At 44.2% G+C, this 19,822-nt stretch overlaps 1 protein-coding gene across 3 annotated transcripts in view; it reads right to left on the bottom strand.

Annotated features, from left to right (window-relative positions):
• Nucleotides 1-814: 814 nt before the first annotated feature.
• The window catches only part of ggt1b (gamma-glutamyltransferase 1b), a 32,800-nt gene continuing 13,792 nt past the window's right edge, over nt 815-19,822 (bottom strand). Inside the window, exons 4-13 of one of the 3 annotated variants that reach the window (XM_067397560.1) lie at nt 16,091-16,180; nt 15,510-15,702; nt 15,158-15,318; nt 6,825-6,974; nt 4,773-4,909; nt 4,125-4,312; nt 2,673-2,800; nt 2,004-2,116; nt 1,800-1,913; nt 815-1,318 (exon numbers count right to left, since the gene is read on the bottom strand). In XM_067397560.1, the coding sequence (XP_067253661.1) occupies nt 1,172-1,318; nt 1,800-1,913; nt 2,004-2,116; nt 2,673-2,800; nt 4,125-4,312; nt 4,773-4,909; nt 6,825-6,974; nt 15,158-15,318; nt 15,510-15,702; nt 16,091-16,180 (1,421 nt within the window). In that variant the 3' untranslated portion in view covers nt 815-1,171. Of the gene's footprint in view, nt 1,319-1,799; nt 1,914-2,003; nt 2,117-2,672; nt 2,801-4,124; nt 4,313-4,772; nt 4,910-6,824; nt 6,975-15,157; nt 15,319-15,509; nt 15,703-16,090; nt 16,181-19,822 lie in introns of those variants that run through there. The other 2 variants (XM_067397561.1, XM_067397562.1) reach the window with 2 other exon arrangements.

Here is a 19,822-nt window from a genome sequence, read left to right as displayed (position 1 = left end):
ACTTTGTCTTTACTACTTTTCCGGGGCTGTAAAGTTGTAGTTGTGTAGCTGTTAATGGAGGGACATAAAGCTCTCAGATTTAATTAAAAAGATTTTCATTTGTGTTCCGAAGATGAACGCAAATCTTACAGGTTTGTAACGACATGAGGATGAGTAATTAATGACAGAATTTTCATTTTTGAGTGTACTAACCCTTTAAGCATTTTTCCAGAAAATCCCAGAATGCATAATAATGCACCATGATTAGCTTGTATTCTGATCTCATTTTTAATTCATCCACTTTTTTCCCCCACAGATAGGCTACCATTTTAGGACGAAAAAATGGCAGTTAATAATTCATGGTAAATCGTTAGCCAAATAATTACATTACATTATTTGATCAGCCATGTTGAAAATGTACTTTACATGTCAGATTAAAAATGTCACTCATTTATCTGATGTGCATCTCTCAGCCAGTCAGCTGTATTTCTGCCTTTTCAAAATATTTTACTGTGACAAAAATGAATTTGTTAGATTGCGACACATCTTCCGCCTTTTCTTAAAGTTCAGTACAGCCAAAGTTTGAAAGTTTAATTAAGGGTTGTTTATGTGATTTTTCTCTGTCCCCCACAACTTCAGCATAAATGATGCTGCTTGATGTTGGGCTGGTGCCTGTGGGTAGGACCACATACTCGTGGGACATTAAAACGAGCATTTCAACTCTTGTTCATGCTTCAGCTCTTATTAGAAGCTTGATTAAAACTTCCTCCCCTGAGACACTCCCGCTTAGTCTTACAAAAATTTTCTCTTGCCTGGATTTAAATCTCAGTACAGACAGAAGACACGCAAAATAGCTCGTAATGGCTCACAACACGTTTATTTGCAGAAATAAATATTGTCAGTACAGATTGTGTTGTATGGATGTCATCGAAAGAAACAGCCAAAGAAAGATTGTGTGTTCTCAGTGTGTGTGTGTTTGGATGTGTTTTACTCCTCATTCGCTGAATGTGGAGTGTGCAGAGATCAACATTGACAGAGCTTTTGATTGTCCAGAGCTGATTCGCCTGTTGGATCTCTGATGGAGGCACTTGGTTGTTTCAGAGCAGCATAGGGGAAAAGTGTCCTTGCGGCCTTGAAGTAGCATCTCGATTGCCTCCAGCTGGCCTGGAGACTTGAATCGCTGAATCGGATGTCAGTACCCAGCTGCATATCCTCCCTTACGGGGGTCTGACTCAGCGCTGAGGCCAGCACTGTACCGCACCACGGCTTGAACCACTGCGCCTGTGGACTTCAACACCTCCGTAACATGGTTCTTCTGGGCAAGACCCTCCAAAACGGCCTGTGGGTTGAGTGGGTTGTGCTTAGCCAAAACAACATGTGTATTCAGAACAACCAAAGAAAATATCAAGAAAATATATGGGATGTATTTCAGTCCAACACTGAAAGAAATTGCTGTTACAAAAAATTCATTTTGGGGTACAATGTGACCAATAATAAGTGGTTACACTCAAAAACATGCCTACAGAAATATACAGAGCTACTGGAAAACGGAAGTTCACTGTAAGTCGTAGTCTTTTTTAGAAAGCAAAATTTAAAGGAGAAAAAATTGGGAAAGTTTACAGAGTGAATAATATGCAACCCTTTAATCAATAACAAAGTGTATTCTAAAGTTCTGTATACACTTTTCTAATTGCAAGTACTTTATTTTTGTAATCTAGTTACGTAATCCAGATTACATCGAATCAGGTACTACTCAGCACTGCCTATAGCACAGATGAGAAGTATGTTGTACATTACTTCAGCAATTTCTTATCACTCACCTTGTCAAAGTCAGGCTCTCCCTGTGTGGTGTTTGGACTGAGTTGATTATGAATTCTTGGGTCTTCTATCGCTTTCTTCAGGTTATATTCGAAGAACAGTGCATTTAGGATCACCTGCGCAGAAGATGTCAGTTATGCATGAGATGATAAGGTTTAAACTATATCCAGCATAACTTTCTGGACTACAATAAAATGAAAATGCACCTGAGCCACTGCTGTGGTGATCTTTGTTCCTCCAGAGGCTCCAACTACCATTTTAACATTATTGTTTTTGTCTAGCAGGATGGCGGGACACATAGAAGACATGGGCCTTTTGTCTGAGCAAAGATGTGAAGCAACAGGGTTACCAAACTATTAAAACAAAATCTTTAAAGATGCACTAAAGTTCATGGTTGTGTTTGAAATAATGCTTTGCAAAAATATTATCTAAAACGGTTAAATGGAACAGTCAAATTTTGATCTTTTAATCTTGTTTGCATAAGAATAAGATGTTAAAATAATATTATTTTTTTCATGACGTATTCAAACGTTATTATAAATTATTATATTCATATATTAAATTATTTACATTTAAAATATTTATTGTATTAAATACTATTTAAAATGATTTATTTAATATTCAAACAATATTTAATTATTAATTTTGTAGTCTTTTTATAGTAATTTTGAATGATATATTAGCCAAAGGTGAGATATACCACATTTTTACTCTAACATGGTGTCTTTTATCATATTGTTGCTTTTATAGAAACTGTAAGTCACGTTTTACAGTGATTTTACCACCAGTAATGATGATAAGACTGTAAAGTGCAATGCAAACATGAGTAGTATGGTAGTAGGCTATTGCCAATGGTTGTGATTGTGTTTTCTCACGTGGGACAATGAAGTTGTTGGGAGATGGAGGAACTCCAAAGTTGTTGGTGATCAAGGGAGAACTGAAGTCATCCATCTCATTGTTTAGTAAAATTCCTGTTGAATTTGACATAAACTTGGAGCCAAAACTGGGAGAGAACAAAAAAACATGATGCCATTTACAAATAATAAAAGTGATATGTAATTATCACAGCTTTTTTGAATATCACCTTTAGCTGTTTGTGAATGTAAAAGGTCAGCAAAGTTTCAAAGATCAAAGTACATGATAAATTGAGTTATTGGCTGCATCCTAAATCTAAAAATGCTGCCTTCGGAGGATACATTCCAAGGTAGGAAGGCATCAAGGCACTTCCCAATCCAATGTTAGCTTCACTTCCTGTCTTTTGAGATACCATCTGATCATCTGAACGATTTTTGAAGGCAGCATAGATGTATCCTTCACTTCCCTTTATTGTCCACAATCCTATGCATTCCATGCATTCCATATTGGAGTAATTATACATTTGATAAATTATCACCAATGTTCTCTCTTTTTTGCTTTTATGCTACCTCAGAAGCCTGTCCGAAATCAGTTTTGTGATATACCTTGCTGCTTGCAAAGTCATTGCCTGATAGGGCAGCAAGGCAACAGGTCAGCTGTCTAAGCTTTAGGACGCAGCCATTGTCTCCCAAAAGAAAGAACAGATTCTGAACTGCCTGAAACGAGTCGTCAGTAAAGACAGTATTACTTCCTGCACAATCCTACGTTTTGTAACAAATTTGCATAATGCCTATGGTCTTCATTGGCTGCCTACAAACAACATCTACTTTGATTCACCCTCAAACACTGCAGTTGTAGTCGAGGCCTGGAAGACTTTGGTTTGTGTTGTCGACATGTCGAGAAGACGCTGTTTTCTGCGCTGCAAAAGCAAATCCACTTTGCATGCACTTCTGAAGGATGAGGACTCAGACTCGAATTGATGCAGTAAAATCAACTGCATCATTACTGTTCGTATCAATGTGTATACGAATGCTGAGGAAGCTTTCGGAGACAAAATTCATAAATGGTAACAGGCGTTTCATTTCCAACACGCACTGACCAATCACAACAGACTGGGCCATCTGACCAGAGGAGGCTCTTGGAAAGGAGCGGTTTAGAGAAACTGAACCCTTGATTGAACTGTTTCAGACACTAAGAAAATAGATGCTACAATGTATATAATGTGAAAATTAAAGTGCTTTTTGAACTTGGATGCATGTCAGCCTATTGTAGGAGACCTCCAAAACAAAATTAGGAACCTAAAATGGGAGCTTCTTGAGTAACCTGGAAAGTCGTGAACCTAGCATAGTAGGAGCACTAAGTAAGCCAATCGTAGGCTAAATCCCCTAAAAATTGTAAACTGTTGTGACTAAATAATGACAACAATGACAATGAAAACATCTGCTTGGCAAAGAAAAAAGGCAAATGCTCACTAGAGGTTGATGGTGCTGGTGGCGGCGACCGCGCTGCCGTCTTCTGCCACCACTGACACGTGCGACGTGCCGTGATTGTCGGGAAGGTAGAACTCGGGTTCATAGTAGCTCTCTTGCTGAGTCGTATTATCTGTGATCTTCTGGAGTATCATGTCAGCGTAGCCCTTCGAGGTAATGTTCTGGATGAACTGCCAGAGAGAAAGAGGATCACAGATCATTATTGTGGCCCTGCTGGCGGCACAATAATCTACAGCTTGAAAGAACAGCTGATCAAAAGAGTGAACACACAATGAGCCAGTCAATAGCGTACTATTTTCATGCTCTGTGATTAGTGTGAGATACAGCATGTCGGTTTCAATAAAGGCTTTGATCACAACGAGAGAGGCTAACATATGCCAATGCCATCTGTCAACCTGAACAGTTGCTGAAGATACATCTAAGAATTTTTACATTGAAACAACGCTTTTTGGTTGTGGTTTAGAGATTTCGGTGATTGAACTAATGTGAAAGCACCAATTGAAATTACTAAATCTTTAACTAAAATTAAAAACATATACAGGTTTGGAACCACTAAATGATGACAGAAAGTTCTGTTTTTTGAAGCAACCAAAAAACAACATTGTACAACTTTCATAGTTCATAGATTACATCAGAGATGTTGAGAAATTGTGGATCCCCCAAGACGCTCCTTTTTGCATACGCAAACCGGAAGGCCTCGACTATGCGATGATAGGTGAGGATTTTATTTTCGGTGGTGGAGACACTGTCTGGACTAAAGTTGTAACCTGAGGAAAGAAAATGAGAGCTCAGTTTAGATTCACTACATTGATTGTTCAACCATGATAAACTGCTGTCATATGAATGGCTAGAACTGCCAATCATCAAGATGGCTGCCATAGAAAGGTCTTCAGAAGCCTGACGATAGATTTCTGTGAAAAAAATGTTCAGTATATTATTTATTGTGAAGTCAATAAAGTCAAATGTAACTGTTGTATTCGTCTTATCAAATCTGAATATGCAGAAGCACAAATGAGATGGAAAATTTCAGTTCTTAAAGGGGACCTATTATGCCCTTTTTTGTTTTTGGGGTCTACTAGAATACGTTTTTATGCCTGAATGTTAAAAAAACACATTATTTTTCAAATATTTTACACTGTTGCAACACCTCTTTTCCCAGTCTGTCAGTAACGCTCTGTTTAGTTCCTGTCTCTATGAATCCCCGCCTTCAGAAAAGCGCAGTGTGCTCTGATTGGTCGGCTGGACCAGTGTGCTGTGATTGGTCAACTGTTTCGAAAATGTCACACCTCTTACCATAACGACGAGTTTTAACAGACTACTAAATAACTCAACCAGGCCTCGCCCCTTTTTTGAGTATGTTTTGGGCGGGAAATATTAAAATGGAGGATACTGTGATGTGTTCGTTCCCAGAGGAAAACTCAAGACTACAATCGAGGCATTTCAGGGAGTTCAGAAACAGTCCTTACTGATATAGAGAATAACTCCCTTTGTAGTGACTTTGTTCTTTTTAACTTTGCAAACATTTTTCATGTTCAAACAGCAACATTACACACTACAGAAAGTTGAAAATATAAAAAAAGTAAAAACTTTAAAGCCAAACAATTCTGCTGAACTTTCTTCAAAACATCTCATTACATGTTCCACAAAAGAAAATAAGTCAAATGGGTTAGAAAATTACATGAGAATGAGTAAATGATGACATGATTTTCATTTTTAGGTCAACTATTATTTTAATACTGGACAACTGACCCAGATTTGCTGTCTGAAAACATCTCAAATTGTCTCGGCCATTCATGCCAGACACGTCTTTTTGAAATAATTGAACAATTATGAGAGTTTCAGCGTGGAAGATGTTTCATAACTTCTGAATAAATAAAGCAACATTGTGAAAAAAACAAGTGCTAACAGTGTTTATCGACAGCCGTGCCCTGTCTGTCAGCAACTTAATGACTAAGTATCTCATCAGTAAAGCTACAGAGTGGGTGTTTGAAAAAGACCAAGACACAGAGCTGCGGAGAACGTCCAGCTCGCCGCAAGAAAGCAAAGCTGATGAATCTCAAATGACAGGCTGTTTCAGAGTATCCCCTGCTGGAGGAACCCCAAGGAAAGGGTCGGAACACGCTGACTGCATAGATTTTTCCATGCTTGGTTTGTGTCCAATTAGTGGCAAACAGCCCACGTTAGTGTTGGTGTGGGAGACAGGAGGACAGGCATGGTGGAGTGAAGGGTGGAGGGATTTTAATAGCTAATGGCAAAAAAAAAAAGTTAGGAAGTTCTGAAGTTTCATCCTCCCCTGACACCGTTCCACATGAGGAAATGGTTAAGAACATTAAAGATTGACTAATGGTCATTGTGTAATCAGTATCAACTGGATGCTTCTTCTCGCCACTAAAAAGACCAGATTAGACCGGCGTGAATTTTCATGCTGGTCCACTTTGGTTATATGGAAGCTTGTTTCTGCCTCAAGAGTAAAAATAGTTCACATTGTGAGATATAAAGTCACACTGTGACATATAAAGTTGCAGTTGTGAGCAGAGTTAGTATAGAACTTAGTAAATACAACTAAAAAAACACACCCTAGTTTAGGCTATGTTATTTAAATTGTAGTCTATACATTAAATGTTCCCATTTCAAGCACAAAAAACTGTCCAGGACTGTCCAGTGGGTAAACTCTGCACCTACCGCTCAGGATGTTGAGTATCAATGTGAGGACTGGGCCGCTGGCAGGAGCATTTGGTGCCACCATTGTAAATTCACCCACGGTAGCACTGGGGGGGTTTTCATCCAGCAAGGGTTTGTAATCTCTCAAGTCCTCCAGAGTAATAATCCCCTCTGCAACACACACGACACAGACGCCCGTATGACGCATGATTCTAAACAACTTAATGAGATCAAACCTACTGAGTTTATCGATTTAGTCATTAATAACCAATTGTGTGTCATCCTTCAACACCTCTGCCTGGGTGGACTATTGGCAGCACTGCAGGAATTAGTGGGCTGTAAAATATTTGGAAATCAATGAACCACAGCACCCTCAGTCACAACAGAAGCTTAGAAACTGCTTAGCATCTTTAAAACACTAATATGGGCAGTCAAGTACATCTGACTTTAAATGAAAGATGTGGCTCTATGCTTAATGTGGTTTACCATAGCAAACTGTAAAAAAAAAAAAATAAAAAATCCATAATTTTCACAAAATAAAACTGGCAGCTGTGTTTGCCAGTATAATTCTGTAAACCAGTGAATCCAACAGTCCTTTTCTGCTGCTTCTAAAATCTGTTTTGTACATTTTACCATTTTACATACAATGACAACCACTATAATAACAGTGATGGTAAATAGTAAACCACATGATGACTCAAAGTTCAGTACAAGTATTTTTTCCACAAGCTGATTTGCATACTAATATATAGAAGGTGAGTAATGTAACACACATGACTCTCAAATAATGCAATAAACATTTGTTTATCAACATAATATGCAACATAAAAGCCATATGTAGATATATAATAGATATATAGATAAGATACATAATTATAAATTAAAAACATCAAATGTGAGGTGTCACACAGGGAATTGTGGGAATGTCAGTTTATGGTTTTTCACTGTAAATTTGTATTATTATTAAATTTTTATTTTTCTGTAAAATTACATGAAATGTAAGGTTAGATCTATTACAGTTTTTCTCTGTATATAATATGGGAACTTAATGTTAACCAAATAACAGTTTTTTACGGTCACATTTTGTACAGTCTTTTACGGTTAAAATTGCAATAATTTGTTTACAGTGTAAAATGTATTCCTGGATCCACATTTTAGTCAACCAATCAGATTTTGAGTTAGATTTGGGCTTGAGACTTCAATTAACTTCTTTTGGGTTGGCTAAATCAGGGGTTTTCAGACCTCCAAATATGATAATGCATTTTCATTTATATAGACCCATTAATGCAGTGTTTGATTAGTCAAATGTTTGGAATAATCAAGATTTTTTTCATGTTTTTGAAAGAAGTCTTATGCTTACCAAGGCTGTATTTATTTGATCTAAAATACTGTAAAAAAAATAATGTTAATATTATTGCTATTTAAAATAACTGTTTTCTATTTGAATATATTTTGCTTTCAAAAAATAAAATATATATATATATGTCGTTTTTCAAGCACCTTATTACCACCTATATTTACATTTTAAAGTCATGCGTAATGACAGTAATGACAGTGTTGTGTTACATTTGTCGTCATGAAATGACCGTTGTTACCCATCAAAATGTGTGTTCATTTAAATGCAGTGTCTGGACTTTTTACACCATTTGTCCTATTTCCATTTAGCAAAACGTCTCGGTTACGTATGTAACCCTCGTTCCCTGAAGGAGGGAACGGAGACGTACGTCAGTAGTGACCGACGAATTGGGATATCGCTTAGAGAGCCCTATCATCTTCGTGTAAACTAAAACAAGCCAATGGAATTGGCGTGCGATATTTGCATAATGCGCACCGCCCCCGTCAGGTGTATATAAATAGGAAGCAGATGCAATCGCACTCTGTTTTTCGCTGAGGAGACAACTGGTGTCCGCGCTACAGCGAGGGTACAGAAACTGTGGCGACGGGACGTACGTCTCCGTTCCCTCCTTCAGGGAACGAGGGTTACATACGTAACCGAGACATTCCTTTCAGTCGGTCACGTTCGACGTACGTCAGTAGTGACCGACGAATTGGGATCCCAACTAAAGCGCCACAGTTACGAAACCCCTTCCAGTGCCCAGCGCAAGCTCAGCCGCCCATAGCACCGGCTGGCGGTGAAGGGGGCGAGCTTACACCGAGAGAGTCTACTGCTGTCTACCACTACCCACTAAGTAAACTAGACACACTGGGAAAGCGAACCCGAAGGGACGCTGCGGAGACCACTACCTACCCAATGGGGGAGGAGTTTACGTGGGAATACACATATGGACTGGCCCGGGGGGCAGTACGCATATGGAGTCCCTGGGATGGCTCCACCTGGTTAGGGGGAGACTCATCTGACAGGTGACAGCAGAGCTGGCTCTGCTAAGGGAAAGACACGGACTCGGCTCGTAGGGACCTCCGCTCACGTAGAGGGGTCACGACATATGGGCCCCAGCCAACAGACAGCGTCAGCGACGGATGTAGGCCTGGCATCAGACACTCCGCAATGTCCGAGCCGAAGGGGGAGGCGGAGGAACTCGACAGGGTTCGCCAAGCGGGGAACACGACTGGAGAGAAAGTATGCACGTATCCGGCCAGTGGCGGGAATGGCATTGCAAGCCGACACTTAGAGTGGGTACAACACGTCTACCGACTAGTGGATGCGAGTACACGTGAGGATACCGGCTCTACACGTAGGCTAAAACCTAGCGAACGTGTTAGGTGTCGCCCAGCCCGCAGCTCTACAGATATCTGTCAGCGAGGCGCCATGAGCCAGCGCCCAGGAAGAGGCCACCCCTCTGGTGGAGTGGGTTCTCAACCCGAGCGGGCAAGGCACGCCCTGGGATTCGTACACCAAGGCGATGGCATCCACTATCCAGTGGGCCATCCTCTGCTTGGAGACAGCCTTTCCCTTCTGCTGGCCTCCGTAACAGATGAAGAGCTGATCTGAGGTCCTGAAGCTTCGCGTTCTGTCCACGTAAACGCGCAGAGCGCGGACGGGACAGAGCAAAGCTAGGGCTGGGTCTGCCTCCTCCGAAAGCAGCGCTTGCAGGTTCACTACCTGATCTCTGAAGGGAGTGGTAGGAACCTTTGTGCACGTATCCAGGCCGGGGTCTCAGGATGACGTGAGAATCACCGGGCCCGAATTCTAGGCACGTTTCGTCGACCGAAAAAGCATGCATATCAGATCGTGTTTCCCCAGGGACTTACCCACAACTGCATGGTGATGTGCGGCAATAGCGGCAACATGCACCTAGAGGGTGGAGGGAGACAGCCTTCGCTCCAACCCATCTTGCAGAAAGGAAAGCACGGATCCGACCGAACATGATCGGGGGTCCTCTCGGCGAGAGGCGCACCATTCGACGAACAGGTTCCACTTCAACGGATAGAGATTCCTAGTGGAAGGAGCTCTAGCGGAAGTGAAGGTGTCTACAACCGCTTGCGGGAGATCACTCAGAACCTCCGCATCCCGTCCAGGGACCACACGTGGAGGTTCCACAGATCGGGACGCGGGTGCCACAGGGTGCCCCGTCTCTGAGTCAGGAGGTCCTTCCTCAGAGGAATCGGCCAGGGAGGGGCTGTCGCGAGGAGGATGAGGTCTGAGAACCAGGTCCGAGTGGGCCAGTATGGAGCCACTAACAGAACCTGCTCCCCGTCCTCCCTGACCTTGCACAGGAGTTGTGCGAGAAGGCTCACTGGGGGAAACGCATATTTGCGCAGACCCGGGGGCCAGCTGTGTGCCAGGGCATCCGTGCCGAGCGTGCCGCCGGTCAGGGAATAAAACCACTGGCAGTGGGCAGTTTCTGGGGAGGCAAACAGGTCTACCTGAGCCTCGCCGAAATGCTGCCAAATCAGCTGAACCGCCTGGGGGTGGAGCCGCCACTCGCCCGCAAGTGGAGGCTGCCGTGACAGCTCGTCGGCTGCACGGTTGAGCACACCTGGGACATGAGTGGCCCGAAGGGACCTCAGATGCTTCTGACTCCACAACAAGAGATGGCGGGCGAGTTGCGACATGCGACGGGAGCGTAGACCACCCTGACGGTTGATGTACGCAACGGCCGCAGTGCTGTCTGAGCGGACTAGAACGTGCTTGCCTGACAACAGCTTCTTGAAGCGGGCCAACGCAAGACGTACCGCTAGCAACTCGAGGCAATTGATATGCCAATGCAGCTGAGGCCCCGTCCAAAGACCTGCCACTGCATGCCCGTTGTACGTGGCCCCCCATCCCGTGGCAGAGGCATCTGTGGAGACCACAGCATGCCTGGACACTTGTTCGAGGGGTACTCCGGCCCGCAGGAACGAAGGGTCCGACCACCGGACAAGGGTGCGACGGCAGCTCGGTGTCACGGGGACACGGAGCGTGCCGCACTGCCACGCCCATCTCGGGACCTGGCCGCGGAGCCAGTGTTGAAGCGGTCTCATATGAAGCAATCCGAGCGGCGTGACCGCGGCTGCAGATGCCATATGCCCCAGGAGCCTCTGAAAATCTTTCAGTGGAGCCGCTGTCCTGCGCTTGAGCGAACTCAGGCAGTTCAACACCGACGAGACGCGCAGTCCGTGCAACCGAGTCTAGCTCGAGACCGAGATAAGAGATCCTCTGCCCGGGGGCGAGTTTGCTCTTATCCCAGTTGACCCGAAGACCCAACCGGCTGAGGTGAGCTAAAACCATGTCCCTGTGTTCGCACAACTGCTCTCGCGAGCTGGCCAGGATCAGCCAGTCGTCGAGATAGTTGAGAATACGAACGCCCTGTTCCTTGAGGGGAACAATGGCCGCCTCCGCAACCTTCGTAAAGACGCGGGGTGACAGGGCCAGCCCGAAGGGTAGGACTTTGTACTGATATGCCCGACCCTCAAACGCAAACCGGAGGAAGGGTCTGTGTCGAGGCAGAATCGAGACATGAAAGTACGCGTCCTTCAGGTCTATTGCTGCAAACCAATCCCGGGGACGGACGCATTCGAGAATGCGCTTCTGCGTGAGCATCTTGAACGGCATCTTGTGAAGGTACCGGTTCAGGACGCGCAGATCCAGGATTGGCCGTAGCCCACCGCCCTTTTTTCGGTACAATGAAGTAGGGGCTGTAGAACCCCGACTTCATATCGGCTGGAGGGACCGGCTCGATTGCATCCTTCGCCAGCAGGACAGCAATCTCCGCCCGGAGAACAGGTGCACTGTCCAACGACACCTGAGTGAAGTGGACACCCCTGAAAACCGGGGGACGCCGGGCGAACTGAATCGCATAGCCGAGTCTGACAGTGCGAATGAGCCAGCGGGACGGGCTGGGAAGCGTGATCCACGCCTCCAGACTCCGAGCCAGCGGGACCAAAGGCACCACAGACGCACCGGGGGTGTGGCAGCAAGGCAGAGAAGGACCCGACTCGGACGGCATGGAAGCGGCCCGGAGTGAGGTCGGACTCTGCGAGGCAGCAGTGCGAATGGGAGACGGCGCACGGGACGCGGTCTGCGCCATCACACTGCCGCCTACTGGCGGAATGGGAGGGGGGTTGCGAGTGGCGAGGCGGGGCCTGGCACACTGGCGAACGCGCCCTCCTGTGACCTGGAGTTTGAGGAAACTGCTCTTTTTGTGGCAAAGTGGGTACCGCTGGACTCCGGAGAGCCAGCGGCGGTAGATAGACAGCCGCCACAAAATCCCCCCGGCCCTCCTCCGGGGGTGGGAGAGCAGATGGAATACTCTCCCAAAGGGCAGGAACCTTCCGCTCCAGGTCGCCCGTCTCCGGGCCGAGTTTTCCCCGACCGCTTGCCACCTGGTTGGCAGAGACGGGCTGGGCACCACGTCTGCGACCGGCACCCTGCTGTTTGGCTGGTGTAGGCTGCTGCTTTGCCAACTTAGCAGGGGCGGAGGAAGACGCAGGCGGGCGCCCTCGGCGACGAGCGGGCTGAGGCTGAGCCACGGGCGGCTGGGTGGAGGCAGCAGCGGACCGCCGTGGCATGACATGTCTGATAGCCTCAACCTGCTTTCTGTGCAGCGGGGAACTGTTGGGCACAGCTCTCCACCGCGTCGCCGAAAAGGCCGACCGGAGACACGGGGGAATCCAGGAACCGACGTTTGTCGGTCTCCCTCATGTCTGCCAAGGTCAGCCAGAGGTGGCGTTGCTGGGCTACCAGAGTAGACATCGCCTGGCCAACAGAACGCGCTGTCACCTTCGTTGCCCGGAGGGCAAGGTCAGTGGCAGCGCGCAGCTCCCCAAGCAGCTGTTGGTCAGGACCTTCCTGGGGCATCTGCGACAGCGCTTTGCCTGATAGACCAGCAAAAGGGCCATCGCGTGCAGGGCAGAGGCAGCCTGCCCACAGGCACTGTAAGCTTTCTCAGTCAGACCGGCTGAGAATTCACAGGCCTGGGACGGGAGACGCGGCTTACCGCGCCAGCCAGCGGCCGTGGGACACAACTGCGTCGCAACAGACCGCTCGACTGGCGGGATCCTCGCGTACCCCCTGGCTAGCCCGCCGTCCAGGGAGGTGAAGGCGGACAAGGAACCAGGCCCTGTACAAGCCCCGTGCGGAGCTTGCCAAGACCTGGTCACCTCATCGTGTACCTCCGGGAAGAAAGGCATTGGGGCGGGACGCTGGATTTGACCAGCGCGACCCCCCCCCCAAGTACCAATCGTCCAACCGAGATGGGCCGGGACAGGGTGGAGGGTTCCACTCAAGCCCGACGCACAAGGCGGCCCGGGAGAGCACAGCCGTGAGCTCGGGATCCGACTCGGGCAACGCTACCGTCCCGGGCGGCAGCGCGTCCGAATCCTCCCCCGAGGACTCAGGCTCACCTTCCGATGCAGCGATCGACATCCGATCCGCCGCCGGCACACCAAAGGTAACGGCTGGACAGTCCGTAGAGGGCCCAGCGGAAACCAACGGTGGCACGATGGGTTGCGGTGCTGATGAGGCGGCAGGGGCCCGAGGAGCGTTTCCGCCGGCGGGGAAGCCCTGACCGTAATCCTCAGGTCACCCTTCCCATACAGCGCCGTACCGTCATTCCGGTTCCCGGGGCCGGAAAAAACGGTCGTACGCGGCATAGGAGAGGGGACCCCCGCTTCCTGAGACTTCAGGAAGGAGAGTCTCGACCTCAGCATCGCGATAGTCATGTTCCCGCAATGGGAACATGAACCATCCACAAAAGCTGCTTCAGCGTGCAGAATGCCCAAACACGAGATGCAACGATTGTGCCCATCGGCAGGGACCAGGGAACGACCGCACCCATTAACGCACAGACGAAATGACATACTGTCAGGGTTCGTCTGTAAAGCTCTTTAGAAGGGGAAGTCAACTCACTCGTGCTGAAGCACCCAGGGAGCGACGCGATGTGTCAGGTACACCACTCCCTGACACACCGAGGAACCGGCCCAAATCGCTACACACGCACACACTCTTTTGTGTTGCTGTGAAAACAGCAGTTTTCGAGCTTATAGCTCAGCTCCTCGGAGACTCGCGGCCTCGCTGAACGTGCCCTTTCACCAGCACTGAAAGCTCGCTGTAAATCCTCTTCTGAGGCAATGTTTTAGCATAAAACAAACGAAGAAAGGAGTCTTCTAAAACAGGACACCAGTGAATGGCTCCGAAGCGAAAGACAGAGTGCGATTGCATCTGCTTCCTATTTATATACACCTGACGGGGGCGGTGCGCATTATGCAAATATCGCACGCCAATTCCATTGGCTTGTTTTAGTTTACACGAAGATGATAGGGCTCTCTAAGCGATATCCCAATTCGTCGGTCACTACTGACGTACGTCGAACGTGACCGACTGAAAGGGAACTCATTTTTTATTAACAACTACACCCAGCGTTGTGGGGTTACACAATACAAGTAACGCAAGTTTATGTAATCAGATTACTTTTTTCAAGTAACGCATCACTTTTAAATTTACAACTGAATATCTGAGTTACTTTTTCAAATAATGCAAGTTACTTTGTTTTCCCATTTAATGACTGACAGTAAGTGCAGAGGTGTTGAGTGCGCTGTCTGAACAAGATGGTTATTGTAGTTCTAGACTAACTGTGAACAGGCATTTAATATGTATTTAATCTTACTTCACTAACCAATGTCTTTGCTGCTGTGATGATCCAATTCAACCAACCATTTGGTGCGAAAGAGCCTTTGCATTTGCCAAAACATTTTCTTTTCAACAAGCAAGCCCAGCCCAGGTGAGAAAAAGTAACGCATAACGCATTGCTTTCCATAAAAAGTAACTGAGTAACATAATTACTTTTTAAGGGAGTAACGCAATATTGTGACACATTACTTTTAAAAGTAACTTTGCCCAACACTAGTCCAGATTTTTTATGAGCTGTTGATTCTAAATAATGGATAGACAGACATATGTGCGAATAAAAAAAAACCTGCAGCTTGGATGTCCCTCACAAGGTTCTCAGCAAGCGGTCCGTTGTAGAACGCATCCGGCCCATTCTCTGCAATGACCTCGTAAGTGTCTGCCAGTTTTAGAAAGGTGATGGTGTCATTTTCCTGCAGGATGTTTCCAGTGGAATCGCAGAACACAGAACTAAGAAACAAAATAATCAGCAGAAAATGTTCATGTATAAAGCTTGTGGATAAAAGTAGGTATCACAAATCACACATTAGATTATATAAAAAGAAAAATTACTTAGTGCACCTTGTTAAAAGTGCTAAAAAGAATATGGATTTTTTTTTGTAAGGTAAATATCTTAGTTGAAAATATCTATGTGTGCTTACCATAACGTTTTATCATTCATAATGGTATTTCTGTTTGATCTAATGGCACTGGCCAGTGCGCTGCCAATAGGAAAGCCGTTCCTGGCCAGTTCTATGCTTGGTAAAAACAGATCTCTCCATGGAAGCTTGCCATGTCGTTTATAGGCCATCTCATACCCGCGAATCTCTCCAGGAACAGCGACAGACAAACCACCTGTGGATGAATTTTTACATGCATGATTCCATGTGCTAGTATCTAAAAAGACAGTGTACTTATTTAAAATAATAAAAGTAATAATAGTAATAAAAATGCAGTGTTTCCAGACTATAAAAAACGTCATCAAATGCCCTTGATGACAGTATGTTGTTGTGAAATGTCCATGTGCACACTGTACTGAGATACAGTTTTATGGCTTTCCTCAAAAAGTCCTACGTTAACTGTATGGAGAGCCTATTATACTCTGAGTTATTGATTGTTGAAATTGTGTTGATAGTTTTTGATGGTTATCTCTCCATGCTGGACCGTATCACAAGGCCAGGCATCGTGAGAATCCTGTTTCAACAATGATTTCCTCACTTTATGTAATGTAGTTAATGACTACCTTTCTGGGAAAGGTCTGTACTGTTTCCAAACATGTCTCTGGTTGCGTTTGCAGGGGCCGTCTCACGTGCATTGATGGTTTCGACTTTTCCTGCAAATAAATAAATATACTCACATACATATTAGTACTGTCAGTCGATTAACAAATTAACTAATCACATTTTTCTGTAATGAATCGTGATTAATTGACCCCAACAAAGGTTTTAATATATTTTTATATTTTAATCATTTCACATTTAATCTCCAAATTAATGTAGAAACAACATAAAAGCAGTATATTTTAAATATTTGATCTATCAGGAAGGAAATAATAGTTAAGAGCAGTGAGTGATTTTCTTTTTTCTTTTGTTCTTTAATTAAAGCTGCAGTCCGTAGTTTTGCCTCTTTGTCGCCATCTCTGTTTGAAACCTGCAATTGCAGTTGTTTTCGGAATTATTATCTTTACGTGCATTGTTCCTCTGCGGATGAATCTGATGTTTGCTGTCAATCACCACATCGGTGTGGATACTGTACTTTGGAATCACAGATTAGTCTTGGAAGTGTGACCAAAATAAGAATTTTCACCAGAGAATGTCATCTGAACAAGTAACATGTCTGCCACTATTGTTTTGACCAACTGAGGGGGAAAAAAAGTATTACAGTAAATCGCACTGCCAATGATGATTAAATCTAACGATCGCTTAGCTCATATCACGTCAAACCAAGCGAATTGTTAATATTGTCATACTTTGTTCTGAAATTGTTAATGTTAAAGGGTTAGTTCACCCAAAAATGAAAATGATGTCATTAATGACTCACCCTCATGTCGTTCCAAACCCATAAGACCTCCGTTCATCTTCGGAACACAGTTTAAGATATTTTAGATTTAGTCCGAGAGCTTTCTGTCCCTCCATTGAAAATGTATGTACGGTAGACTGTCCATGTCCAGAAAGGTAATAAAAACATCATCAAAGTAGTCCATGTGAGATCAGTGGGTTAGTTAGAAGTTTTGCATTGGAAATACATTTTGGTCCAAAAATAACAAAAACTACGACCTTATTCAGCATTGTATTCTCTTCCGGAATCCTTTCCATTGAATTGATTCCATTGAATTCTTTCATCTGTCTGCGTCGGTAATGCACTTTTACGTGGTTTTTGGCGATTAGGACATCCGCGACACTTACGCCCCATTTAAAAAAATATAGCAATACCAAAATACAAACAATGTAGAATAGCTTGAATACAGCGTGCGTCTCCCTCAGACTGTAAACGAAGCTCGGGCGCACCAGATAACACGGATTGACAACAGACCCGGAAGAGAATACAATGCTGAATAAAGTCACAGTTTTTGTTATTTTTGGACCAAAATGTATTTCCAATGCAAAACTTCTAACTAACCCACTGATGTCACATGGACTACTTTGATGATGTTTTTATTACCTTTCTGGACATGGACAGTCTACCATACATACATTTTCAATGGAGGGACAGAAAGCTCTCGGACTAAATCTAAAATATCTTAAACTGTGTTCCGAAGATGAACGGAGGTCTTATGGGTTTGGAACGACATGAGGGTGAGTCATTAATGGCATCATTTTCATTTTTGGGTGAACTAACCCTTTAACAACATCAGCATTGCGTGACCATGTGTATTTAGTGAGTATTAGTGTTACCTAGATCTAATCTCTAACATTAATTTGGCATACCATACAATCCGCCACCAAAATGATAAGTTTAATTGCAGATGCTGTGAGAAAAGTCTATAAATGATCCATCTCACATGCGATATAGCCTACTAGCTGGGACTCGTTTACAGACGTCACGTGACGCAATGACGCATAGGCAATCGGCGACATTCCCGTGAAAACCCACCAGTACCACCCAAATTATAAAACTTTTTTTTACAAGCTTACCGTTGTGAATCGCGCTAAGGTAAGGAGATAGTTTTGAACACTGGCTGGTTATGTTCATGCTGAAAAATTGTTTTTGGATCATTTTTAACCAAAAAAAAAAAAAGTTATGGACAGCAGCTTTAACATTAATGGAAGACTGTAGCAAGTTTATTTTCACACAACACTTTACGTTCATTTAAGACTTTATTAGACTTTAAGACTGTGCTTATGAGGATACTCAACAAAAAAACTGCATTTTGGCATAATTTTATTTGTTTTTTTGTCCGTTCAAGCGCGAAAGAGAACTAAATGCGGTCTGAAGGCGCTTTTTGTGCGCATGAGTCGTGTTTGTCTGTCAGACAGGAGATTCAAAGACATTTTTGCCTCTAATCGTGCTTGAATGGTTTGAATGATAGCATCATCATATAGCTAAGCTAAATGTGGTATTGAGCTCTGGTTAGGCGGGGTCGGGGAGGAACTATGGGAATACTTAAGGGAGACAAGCACGGAAGATTTTGAGCGATGCACAGACACCGTGGTATACACGCCAAACAAATGCGGCACTGACGGAGGATAGGGTGAGTTATATAGTCATTTTAAGGGGTTTGATTTGACAAGAAAATAGTGTGGGGTGTTTGGTTAAGGATGTGTGTTTGTAGACCGCGAGTGCTCCCGAGAACCCCAGTAACTAGAGCGACCAGAGAGTGTAACCTGGGTGTTTTAAAAGGTATGAAGTGTGAGATTGGTTGTGGGGTTTTGAGAAGAAATGTAAAGTTATTTTATTTGTATTATATGTATTTGTAGATCGGAAGCACCCCTGAGAATCCTAGTAACCAGATTGGATAGAGTAAGAGTGGGGGTTTTTTGTAACAGGTATGAAATTAATTGGAAATTATTTGTTTGTATTATTATTATTATTATTATTATTCTTTGGGAATTATGTGATGTGTGATTGATATTTTTTTGTATAATTTTGTTTTTTTGTAACAGATTGCTTCGGTTTTGATTTAATTTGTCCCAGTTTGTTGATTTAATGTGGTTATATTTTGAGTTTGATTTATTTTGAATTTTCTTTGTTATTTGCAGTTTTGTAGGTTGTTTTGTTTCTTTTTGATGTAATTAAGTGTCTAAAAGGTTTTTTAAAGAAAAGGAACCCTTGTTAAATAAAAGAAATATTTATTAAGAAAGTGGAGTACCTTGTGGTGAGTGTAAACACCCACACAACAGAATTTTGGCGACGAGGAAGGGACCTCCAATTTAGGGGTACTTCTTTTCTCTTTTTCTGTTGTTTTGGGGTTTTTTTGTTTGTTTGTTTCGGTGGGACAAATTAAATCAAAACCGTGGCGAAGACAGAGACGATCGAACAGGGGCTAAGGACTGTGGTTTATCAGCAGTACAGAGAGTCATAATGGAGGAGCTTCAGGAGCAGCTGGCAGACCTAAAGAGGAGACTGGCGAAGGAGAAGGAGGAAAAGGACAGACTGGCCATTGAAAATGAGAGACTTTCAAGAGATGTAGGGATGGACACTGGGACTGTGCGGCAAGAACGAAGTACAACAAAGGTAGAGGTAGTTTATGTACCAAGAGAGAAGAGATGTAAAGTGTATACAGGTAAATCTTCAAGTGTACCTTTGAGTGATTGGATTGAGGACCTGAAAAGTGTGTTTAAGGCCCGAAATTTCACTCAAGCTCAGGCAGCAGATTTTATATGGGAACACTTAGAGGGTGAGGCCAAACAGGAAATTAAGTATAGACCCAAGGAAATACGTTCCAGCCCAGAGGGAGTTTTTGAAGCTCTTCTTGAAGTGTTTGGGAGTGCTCAATCATTTACTGCATTGCAGAGACAGTTTTTTGAAAGACAAC

Source organism: Chanodichthys erythropterus, chromosome 10 (assembly GCF_024489055.1).
Source record: "Chanodichthys erythropterus isolate Z2021 chromosome 10, ASM2448905v1, whole genome shotgun sequence".
Taxonomy (NCBI): domain Eukaryota; kingdom Metazoa; phylum Chordata; class Actinopteri; order Cypriniformes; family Xenocyprididae; genus Chanodichthys; species Chanodichthys erythropterus.
Note: the sequence above shows the minus strand (reverse complement) of the source record. Positions and strands in the feature narration are given on the sequence as shown.